Raw genomic sequence first — 11,787 nt, 5'->3', positions numbered from 1 at the left:
GGCTTAAGGACTCATTCCAATAGAGCTAAAGCTGCAACCATTGTGTTAGCACGTGGACACCCAGTCCTGGATATCTGTCAGGTAGCAATGTGCGCATCCCTGCACATATTTACCAAGCACTACTGCCTGGACAGTTAAGTCTGTAGGTATAGCCATTTTGCTCATTCGGTCCCTCAGAACTTTTTAGTCTGAAATTTTTCCGCATTCCTTTTCCAGGAATGGTATTGCTTGGGTAACTATTCAAAGGTAAGGAACCTGTGGCTACAGGTCTATCAGATGAACAAGTTACTTACCTTTGGTAACACTGTATCTGGTAGCAACCATATCAAGCTGCAGACCCCTTACTGACCCACCCAGCCTCACTGCACTGGGACAAGTTTCTAGGGTCAGGGCTGATCCCCTTCCAGGGCCCTAGTCTTCAAACACACAAATGTCAGTGCATTTCATGGCTCTGCGCTTCTGGCATGGAAAGCAGTGAAAAGTAACGGACGTCAGCGCACCACGGTGGGGCCTATATAGGTGACGTGGACATCACTTCCAGCACGGACAACGCTATGTGGAGTCGACCAATGCCATCTACCCGCGTGCATGGGTACTGGTAAAAAAAAACAAAAAACATTACAAATCTGCCGGATCCAGTCTGACAGCTGGAGAATTCAAAGCTAAGGAATCTGCAGATAAATATTCTCCATACCAGATAAGATGCTAACGAAGGTAAGTCACTTGTTCTTTTAAATTAAGTAACTTCACTAAGCAGACACCTTTTGTCGGGCATTGGCAGCTGCCTTGGGCTTAGCTGGACTTTCTACAGTCTGAACATACCCTTTTTTTAATCTTTAAAATGCTATGCTAACTCTCAACCAGCCTGGATTATCAGTTTCACGAAATTGCTAGAGTGATTACGTCAAGCCTAAAGCAAGCACATTTCCTCCTTGGAGGAATCATCACCTTTTCTAAATGACTTTTAAATGGGAGGGTTATAGCAGCAAAGTAGACACCTGAAAACAAAAATCTTTTTTTAAATCCCCATGGCCCCTTACCAAACACAAAAAGAAAAAAAACTTCATGCATGGACTTAAAAATATTGTGACGTCTACCCTTTCGTCTTTCACTTGCACTGTAAATATAACTGCAGGAAGAAAAAACACAAATTGAGAGGATTCGGGTTTATTTTCCTTTGAAAAGCAGGAAGGATTTTCAGTCATTTTTAGCACATTTTGAGTTCTGGTTATTTAGTACAACCTTCACCACATTAACCATCTCCAGAACTAGCAACACTAGTTTAGATTGAACTAGAAGGGATTGAAGGCCGATCAAATTCACCTGGAAGCCTTAGTAAAATTCATTTTTGTTGCATTTTCATAACGGCAGTGTATAAAGAATAGGACAAGACAAAAGTTCTCATTTTATTCTGGATATAACGGGGCCTTGGGTGTATCCAGCAGACCTGTAAACATGTTCCCTTCGACCTGCTAAGAAGGAAAACAAAGCAACAGTTCTAAGAAAAAAGAGCAGGAAAGAAGATAAAAATCGAGGTTTCAAAATTTCCAAGAAGCATCTTCGTGTTATTACAATCTTTCTAGGCTTCTTATTACAACATACGTGGCAAGTTTATTTTGGGCTATGTGTGGAGTCTCTTTTGGCTTCGAGGTTTTTTCCCTTGTTCATTCAATTACTCAGTTTCAGAGAATAAAAAGGAAAAGTCTTTCTGTGAGAATCAATTTGCATGCGTTTTAAAATTCCACATTTGCTCTTAGGACGAATGCCAGGAAAAACAGGCTCTTGGCGATTAGGGTTTAGGGGTTTGTATGACCAGCTCCACGTGTCTCATAGTAGGATACACTTCCTCTTGGAGGATTTCTTCTTCTTTTTTCCATTGCTGGCCTTTTCTTTGTGTTTATGGATCTCTCGGACCAGTGTATAAAAAGCATCTTCAACTCCCTTAAGCAATCCACGATGCAGCAGATAAAAGAGAAAGAAAAAAGAAATTAGTATTTCCAGTACTGAATTGTGACACTGTTCTATCTAATGTGCTATGCAATTTCAGGTGCCTATCTCAAATATTAAAATCACGTACCTGTAACAACGTTCTCTACTGTGAGCATTGTATATTCCATTAAGTTTTGATTTCTTTCCCAACCCCTCTCATGGTCTCGGAAAAATCTTGCAATACTAAGGAACAGACACAACTTCATCAAGATGCAAAGGTGTGTTGGTATTGGTTCCTTCATTCCGCACCAAATATGTAAACTTAATTTGTATACATTAATAGATATCCTTTCGCAGAAGGACTTATAGCTTCTTTTCACTCCACAGTAAAAGTTACTCACCGTAACTGGCCTTGCTCTCACCCTATTTCCTTTTTCTCTTCACATGTTATGTCCTCCCCAATACAGGAGGTGGTCATTGCAACACGACAATGCCACAAATCTTTTGGGTTCTTCCCAGACTTCTCCTTTCCTCTTTGGCCATCCAGATGTTATCAAAGTACATAAACTAGTCAACGGATTGCACAGCCTAAATCAACTATTCATACTATTGACGATTTATTCGTATAAAATCAACAAACTCTACAATAATTCGTTGCATTTTTTTCACAATGTTCATGGTGCTTTCAACAGAAAAATTGTAATGATCATCTATGTTAATGAACAATTTCCCATTACATAGATCAATTACGCAACTCCAAAATCTAATCAAAGATATAATCAACAATTCCTTCTATTATCTTCTTTGTGTCATAACTCTGCCAAATGCATTTCGGGATTTTGACATCCCTTCTTCAGGGTCCTCGCGAAAACAACAAGACGTCTCTTTGTAACACATAGTAATCATAACCTGTATTTTAAAATCAGCGTGCAGGGACAGACACCCTTCTCCCCATGGAACCAATTATGGCAAAAAGAGCTCAAAGTGAAGACAATTCTGTAAACTCCTGCCTCCTAATTAAAGAAACCAAAACACCAAGATGCTCACTCTAATACCAACCAAACTCACATTGTGAGTCAAAGTGTACGCAAGCCTCGTTGTGAAGTTGCTCCATGAAATATCCAGATGTTATGCCATATACACCTGAGAAATAGGATAGAAGGTGGCTTGTGTTAAAGGATACTTCTACACCAAAGTCCTGGAATTCATTCACAGCTGCTCTGAATTAAAAAAAATTCAATGCTTAGCCCACAGCTATATCCAGAGCAATATGCTATTGAAAAACTGGCCAACCTACCCTTACCGATAACAAGTGAGCATAAAAATCCTAGCTTTAGCATTTCAGTCTAGAAGAAACCAGAAATAGAAGCCTCAACACCTCTTGGCCAGTGTTGTAGCCGCTATCTGAAAGAAACAGTTAGTTATAGATTCCTTGCCTTAGAATTACCCCGAGGCGTCAGACAGGATCCGGGAAGTGTTTCGCCAGTAGTACCTCTGGACGTCGGAAGGTGGCGTCGGTCAGCTCTGCATCCGTCATTGGCGTTGTGTTGTCGCCAGAAGGGTAGCTACTTAGACGCCGCCCTCCCGAGCTGGCATCAGTTCTTTCTTTCTTTTTCCGCGCCAGCCAGCGCAGATCCGGAGAGAGCAGTACCTTCTGTCACTTTTTAAGCGACTTTTGTTGATATCTTTTGGAGTCCCCACGACTCCTGGTGCATGTAGGGATGCCCGGATTCAAGGCTTACGGTTCCTGTACCCGAATGAGGTCGGTGACTGATCGCACTGCATGTGCCTCTTTTGCCTGGAGCGCGACCATGACCAAAAGTTGTGCTCCGACTGCCAGACCATGGCTCCAAAGTCTTTGCAGGAGTGGTCCCGAAAGTTTCTTGAGCACCGGCAGTCGGCTCCGCGCCATTCGAGGTCCCAGTCGTGAGGGAGGTCGAGGGACTGGTCACAGAGCCATTACCACTCTTCACCCGAGTTTTTGCATTCGGGATTAGGTAAGTCTAAGCACAACAAGAAGTCGAGAAGCATTGTCTCTCTTCGACTTCTCCCAGTCGGTCAGCTGACGGGACTAGGGATGCGGGTGGTGCGCTTCCCGGGGTGCCGGAAGGGTAGACTCCGAGTTTTCCTTCCTTTCCAGGACCCGGAGCGACCCCTGCTCAACTTCATCAATTTAACAAGACGATAAATGTAATCTTTGGGCTGCCAGATGCAGATGCAGATGCAGCCGCCGTCGCGCGTTCGGGCCCTGCGTACTCTGTTAGGGCTCCTAGGCCTTTTTTGTCCGCAACTCTAGCCTGGGGCCGCAGGGTCCCCATGGATCCAGGCCTGATCCGGATCAGAGCCAGTTGACCTCATTACACCTCCACCGGCGCAGCTTCCTTCAGTACGGCATCTGCACTCCACGTCGGTCGTGCCCCCGGCTGGCGTCGACCCCGGCCTCCATCCTGATGTGGACACGGAGCTAGTCCGGCATCTCCAGACACCGTATCTGGCGCCGAAAGGGGTTTTTGTGCCCCTGTTGCCTCCTTTCAAAGCAGATTGGCACCCAGAGGACGAGGACGAGGACGAGGAGGAGGAGGAGGAGGAGGAGGACTGGGAGGAGTCAGGTGACCCTCTGACTGACCAGTTGGATTATGATCCGGACTGGAGAGAGAACCTGGGTGATGCCAGTGGTCTTGATACCTCCCCTGACCTTGGCATGTTTTCTCCTCCGATCGTGCCTATGGAGGAGGGAGCTTCCTATGCTGATGGCCGTCCCCTTTTTGGCGACAAAGCAGACAACGCTCTAGAGCGTTTCAAGTCCTTGGGCCTCTACAGCCACCCTGCGCAGTCTGCTTTACGCCACCCTTTGAGGCTATGGAAGGGGTGCCCCACTAAGTATCGCCCAGAGCCACAGGCAGACTCTTGTTCCCAAACCAACGTGTGGATGTGGGAACCACCGCCGTGGTTCTTGGGGCCTGCGGGGGGGGGGGGGGGGGGGGGGGCAGTCTACCACCTCTCCCCCCCCCGCTTCAACCTCCAAACCTTCCCAGTCTGACATTTCAGGCCCATTAATAGCAATTGGGCAGCAGAATCCACCATCATGTCAGACAGGTGGGTTTTGCAGACAGTACAAAGGGGCTACTCCCACCCCTTCGAGGCTACCCTTTCAGCCATGCCACCTCAGTACTATCGTATGTCGGAGGATCATCTGGGCCTTCCCCAACAAGAAGTCACAGCTCTCCTGGCCAAGAGTGTCATTGAGCGCGTTCCTGTCTCAGAAGTACGTTGTGGTGGTTATTCCCACTACTTTCTGGTACCCAAGAAGGACAAGGGCCTGCATCCTATCTTGAATCTCAGGAACTTCAACCGCTCAGTTTTTGGTCTGCCCTCAAGCCTGGAGACAGGATGGTAGCGTTAGAGTTACAGGACACTGACTTTCACATTCCCGTCCAGCCGGCTCACCGGCGTTATCTGCAGTTCACGGTATGCCACGAGCACTTTATTTACCGTGCTACCCTTTTGCCTTACCAGCGCCCCTCGGGGGTTCACGAAAGTGTTGGCAGTTGTTGCAGCTCATCTGCGCAGATCAGGGATTTCAGTCTTCCCCCCCATCTCACAACTGCCTGTTGAAGGCAGGCTCGCCCCAGGCTGTCGTCTCCCACCGTCAGACTACAGCCGACCTCCAGCATTAGCTGGGGCTCTCCATCAATGTGTCGAAGTCACACCTGACCCCCTCTCAAAATCTCCTCTTCATAGGAGCGGTTCTGGAGACTATGCAGTTTCAGGTTTATCCTCCCGAACAGCAAGTCTGGGATATTCGGGCTATGATTCCAATCTTTCAGTCTCTATCCCGGGATTCATCTGGATGACCCTGAGGCTGCTGAGCCTCGTGGCCTCCTGCATCCTGCTGGTCGATCGTGCCAGGCAGCATATGCAGGCTCTGCAGTGGGACCTGAAGTTCCAGTGGGCGCAGCATCAGGGGATTCTGTCCGATTCTGTCCAGATCTCAGAGGATACTGCACGACAATTGCAGTGGTGGCTCTAGAACCAGGATTAGGTCCACAGCAGATCCCTCTCCCTTCCCCATCCAGAACACAGTGGTGACAGACGCATCCCTTCTGGGATGGGGCGGCCACATGGGAGAGGCGGAGATCAAAGACCTCTGGTCTCCGGCAAAGTTGGGGCTCCATATCAACCTTCTGGAGCTTCTGGCGATCAGTTTATCAGTCTTGCACTCAAACCTTCCTTCCCTCTGTTCGGGGAAGGGTAGTGCAGGTGTTCATGGACAACACCACCGCCATGTGGTACTGCAACAAAGGGGTGGGGTCGTGGACCCTATGTCAGGAGGCCCTCCGCCTCTAGACATGGCTGGAACATCAGGGCATATCCCTGGTGGTTCAACACCCTGTAGGTTCTCTGAAAGCCAGGGCAGACAAACTCAGCCGCAGGTGCATGATGGATCACAAATGGAGTCTTCACTCTGAGGTGGTGCAAGGTTTCTTTCAGCAGTGGAGAAGAGCCCCTGGTTAGATTTATTTGCCACCGAAGAGAACGCGCAATGTCAGCAATTCTGTGTGTTGGAATTTCAAAGGCGGCACACGCTAGGCAACGTTTTTCGCCACGAGTGGAGTTGCGGTCTTCTATACGCCTTTCCGCCTATACCACTTCTGCCCAGAGTGCTGAAGAAGATCAAGCATGACCGGGCCCAAGTCATTCTTGTGGCTGCGGATAGGGCACGAAGAGTCTGGTATCCCGAGCTGCTCAACATGGCCATCGATCCTCCGATCAGGCTGCCTCTTCGGGAGGATTTCCTGTCGCAGCAGCAGGGGAAGTCCTCCACTCGAACCGGTCCGGTCCGGTCCAGTCCAGTCTCCACCTCCTTGTCTGGAGATTGAGAGGCTGCAGTTGACATCATTTGACTTGCCTCCTGAAGTCTGTGATGTACTCTTGGCAGTCAGGCATCCCTCCACTAATATGGTATTCGCCTGCCCATGGAACAAATTTGTGGCATTGTGGACAGCAAAGGCTGTGGATCCCTTTGAGGTTCTCTTGTTCCTCCTTTCTTTGGCCTAGCAGGGCTCTGCTCTGGGCAGTATCATGGGCTACCTATCTACCATTTCTAAGGCTTCCTGATCAGCCTTCTCTCTTCATGTCCCCGGTTGTAAACCGTTTCCTAAAAGGCATTACTCATCTCTTTCCTCCTATCCCCTTCGTAATGTCTCAGTGGGACTTGAATTTGGTCTTGACTGATTTGATGTGCGCTTCCTTTGAGCCGCTTCACAACTGTCCTCTACGACTCTTAAGACTGCATTCCTGGTAGCCATCACTTCTGCCAAAAGAGTGAGTGAGCTCCAGGCTCTTTCATCCAAGCCTCCTCTTGTGGCTGTATATCCGGACAAGGTTGTCCTAAGAACTTGTCCATCCTTTTGTTCCAAGGTGGTCACCTCCTTTTACATCGGGCAAACCATCACTTACTTTCTCCACCTTTTTTCCACCTCCTTCTAAATAGGAAGATAGGTTCCGTCGTCTGAACCCAAAACTTGCGCTTTCCTTCTATCTGGATCGGACCAAACAATTCAAAGTGAATGACCAGCTCTTTTTTGGTTTTGTGGGCACCAAGAAAGGTCAGGCCATACAAAAGTGGGCCATCGCTAGATGGGTCATTTTGTGTATTAAAGCCTGCTATTCGCTAGTAAAAAAGGAGCCTCCAGTGTGGCTACGCACCCATTCCACCAGGGCAACAGCAGCCACTACTGCTTAGGAACGGGGAGTGCCTCTGAATAACATCTGTCAGGCAGCTACGTGGGTATCCCTGCACACATTTACAAAACACTACTGCATGGACAGCCAAGTCCGGAGAGACGGCTTCTTGGCCATTCTGTTCACCGGAGCTTTCTGGTGTGAACTTGGTCCGAAGACCCAACTCCAGGGTTGGTATTGCTGGGGTATGAATTCTAAGCTAAGGAATCTATAACTAACTGTTTCTTTCAGATGAACAAGTTACTTACCTTCGTAATGATACATCTGTAAGAAACATAGGTTATGGATTTCTTACAGCTCCACCCATCCGCCACGTACTGCAAACTGACTTGAAGGGTTGACTTCAGAGTGCAAGGGCGGCGTCTAAGTAGCTACCGCAATGTCATCCCGGTGACAACGACTGACAGAGCCGACCGATGCCACCTTTCGACGCGCAGAGCTACTGCTGGCGAAAATCTTAGGTAAGGAATCTATAACTAACCTGTTTCTTACAGATATATCGTTACCAAAGGTAAGTAACTTGTTCATCTGGCACAAATGACCAAGATGAGAGTAATTCAGTCCAATGAACTCAAAAACGCAGGCAACTTAATGTAAATGTTTTGAAAAGTTGTGGCAGAGTGTAGGTTTATCAGTGGAAGGTAGGTAAGAAGAGCTTGAGTGCCATGTGAGTGGTGATGAGGTCTAGATTGAAAAAAGTCACCTCTTAATTTAATTGTGGGTTTATATAGCGCTAGAATCGACTCCCGGAGGAGTATCTCCGCGCTTCGACCGCTGGGGAACCCGTCCTGGCTCACCCTGAGAGATGGTCCCTAATGGGTATCTCTAAGGTGCGACCAAGCATCCCCGGCGGTCTGGGGGGCCGTTGTGAAGATGAGGCAAGCTAATGCCCAGAGTTGCCGAGTGTGGTCCCTGACTGGAGTAGGCACCGAGGTGAGAATTATCGAGCCAGCTGACCCTGGTCCACGACCCTGCCGCGTCGGGAATCGAACCCTGGTCCCGGGCCGTCCACTGCTTACGGGTCTGCCGCCTCTAACCAGTGAGCCACACCACTTATGCATCATAACAGGCCGTTCTGGGCATACAGAAAAAAGCGGAATGTTCGATGAATGACTCACCACGTTTTTAGTCACAATGATGGAGCACCTCACATAAAATGAGTCTAGCGGAAATTCATTTGATTACAGCAACCCAACATATGTTTCATACTTTTGTTTAATGACCAATAGTGACTGTGACCCATCACCAATGGCAAAGGTTTTAGAAAAAAGGTTTAAATTCATACATAAAAAATGTTATATGAACACTGGTACATTAATGACAGTAGTATTTTGTTTGCGTCGTAATGGCAAATCAAAGAGCATCAGTCTGCTGTTTTATTGATTTCAGAGTGGGAGCATCAATAAACATCTTTCTAAGCATATCTTAACTCTACTATTGTAATGTTCAGTGCCACGGGTAAAGGTTTGAAAGTTGGTTCAAGTCTATTTATCCAAGTCCACGGCAAGTTGTAGCTGACCACCACCAATTAGGGGAATTTGTTCTGGAGTCAACTTGGCTTCAACTTAGCTAAAGATTCCTGAGGCGGAAGCCGGGAATCAGAGGAACGCGCTTTTTAATTTGTATGTTGATTGTGTCTATTTTTTAAATACCAAACCTACTTTATTTCTTACCTGCTGCACTCGCTCTCCCCGGAGGTCTCGTATTACAGGCGGCGATTAGGGCTGTTTTGGAAGCGGAATTCTGCTACTCAGGCGCATTTTTCACGGGCACCATCTTTGGGGAAGTAGAGGTCGGCGGGCTAGTCTTGCGGGCTGCACGGGCCAATAGACTACAAAATGAATCTCAAAACGCGTACGCCCAGCGGGTGAGCCGGAGGCGCGCCAGATGCAAGCCCGTCCGCGGCCGAACGGGGCTAGGGGCCACAATCCCTGCTCGAACTCACGACGGCCCTCTCAAATACTCCCGTGAGGCCCTCATTTCCCTTCGCTACAGCAACGGTGCTCTCACCACCCCCTTAAATTGCGTTCTTAGCCCATTACATTGCCATAGCTGCGGCTTCCCTTTTCTTCTTTCCTCACCCAATACAAATAAGGATGCTGTTGACCCAGCACAGAGTTCCCATTTAAACACCAACAGAATTTAACTTTCTGAATATAACTTCTTCAGTTTAAATTGTAGATCGCTCCCTATACACAAGAGGGACATCTACGATTTACTGTCAGGCTCTCAACCGGAGGCCATCTTTCTCACTGAGACATGGCTAAAAGATAGCTCCGGTGCTCTCTCTCTCTCTCCCTCCCCCCCCCCCCCAAATTATACCTTTCTGGTGAGAAACCGGATTGGCAAAGGAGGAGGAATAGCAATTATTTACCAAAACAAATATAAATGTAAATGGAATGACCTGGACTTCCCTGATTGTGAAGACTGCCTTTTCAAACTATCACTCTCTCCTAATTTTACTCTCGCTGGTGTGCTGATCTATCGCCCTCCAGGTCCAATCAGCTCCTGGGCAGCTTCTCTCCCCGATCGTATTGCCCTGCTCCTGCTTCAAGCCACTAATTTTTTAATTGTGACCGATCTTAACCTACATCTTAACGATATTTCTCAATCGACTAGTGTTAATCTTATTGCAGACTTAGCTGCTCTGAACACTACCCTTAACTCTGGTCCCACGCATAAAGCAGGTAATCTGCTTGACCCGATTCTCTAACCTTACCACAGTCCTATGTAAACCGGCTACCCCTATTCTTTGGTCAGACCACTTCTTGGTTGAATTCCAAATTAAATGGGAGCAATCCCCGAAAACTCTTCCATCTTCATCTGGGTCCATAAAAAGCAGAAACTGGAAACATCTGGAAGCAAGCAAACTTAATCTCCTTCTTCAGAACACCAGACCAGTAGCCTCGATTACCACTTTGGAGGAAGAAGCGTTCATCCATCATTGGTTTTGTGCATCTATTGATTCATGCCTCCCCTTGTCAAAAAAGAAATATAATAACCACTGCTCTCCCGCCCCTTGGTTCTCTGAGGCCCTTAAACTGGAAAAAAACAAATGTAAAAACTTGGAGACATTGGCGTAAATATTATGATCCTAAAATTAAACGACTGAATAAATCAGCCCTCAATAATGAGCACTTATGTAACAAAGCTCTGGCAGAGCACGCCAATCGAACAATTCTAGAAGCACAAAACAGCCCCAAAATTCTTTTCAAAGTTGTTAAAGAGCTTTCAGGGGCTTCCTGTCAGCCTAAACCTCCCTGCCTTGATGCCAAACAATGTGATGATTTAGCGGATTTCTTTGTCACAAAAATCACTACTATTTATGAGGATTTCGAGAAATAACCATAGACAGTCACCATTCCCCCTAATCAATCTTCCTCTCAGAAACTATTCCTTCCAACAAAGGCATCGTGCTAGATAAATGGTCTCAGCTGGACATGACCTCACTTTGTAACATCCTGAGAAGCATTAAATCCGGCTCCCCCAATGATCCTTTCCCTCCTTCAGTTTTTCAAATCTTGAATCTCTCCACACTCAATCTAATCATGGAATTATTGAATACTTCCCTATTAGAAGCCAAAGTTCCTGCAGCTTGGAAACACAACATGGTTGCCCCCCTCCTGAAGAAAGCCAATTTAGATCCAGAAGTACCATCCAATTTCCGCCCCATCTCCCTTCTCCCAATTTTTTCGAAAATCCTGGAGAAGCATATCAATGCTCAGCTTACTAACTTCATTGAGACACATCACTTCCTTCATACTTCCCAATCCGGCTTCAGAGCGGGTTTCTCTACAGAGTCCACATTGCTGGGTGTCACTGAAAACACCCGCCTTCAAGTGGCACTTTCTCCTTGATTTAAGTGCCGCGTTCGATACGGTCTCCCACTCCATTCTTTCGAACACCCTTTAATCATGTGGTATCACGGGCTCTGCACTTAAGTGGCTATCCAGCTTTTTATTGAATAGGACTTTTCAGATTTGTTCTTCCATCTCCAAATCCAAAGTTCATGTTTCCCAGTACGGAGTCCCTCAGGGTTCCAAACTGAGCCCGCTGCTCTTTAATATCTATGTCAGTCCTTTAGCGGATATTGCTGAGCAAGCTGGGCTCACA

The 11,787-nt window shown here is 47.2% G+C and overlaps 1 protein-coding gene across 5 annotated transcripts in view; it reads right to left on the bottom strand.

Moving 5' to 3' along the window:
* Positions 1-1,151: 1,151 nt before the first annotated feature.
* LOC147701569 (GTPase KRas-like) overlaps positions 1,152-11,787 on the bottom strand; it is a 233,455-nt gene continuing 222,819 nt past the window's right edge. For all 5 annotated transcript variants that reach the window (XM_086930235.1, XM_086930234.1, XM_086930233.1 and 2 more), the window contains one exon: positions 1,152-1,941. In XM_086930235.1, coding sequence (XP_086786361.1) covers positions 1,828-1,941 — 114 coding nt within the window. In that variant the 3' untranslated portion in view covers positions 1,152-1,827. The remainder of the gene's footprint in view (positions 1,942-11,787) is intronic.

This window comes from Lissotriton vulgaris, chromosome 7 (assembly GCF_964263255.1).
Source record: "Lissotriton vulgaris chromosome 7, aLisVul1.2, whole genome shotgun sequence".
NCBI lineage: Eukaryota > Metazoa > Chordata > Amphibia > Caudata > Salamandridae > Lissotriton > Lissotriton vulgaris.
This window is presented reverse-complemented; position numbering and strand designations above follow the sequence as displayed.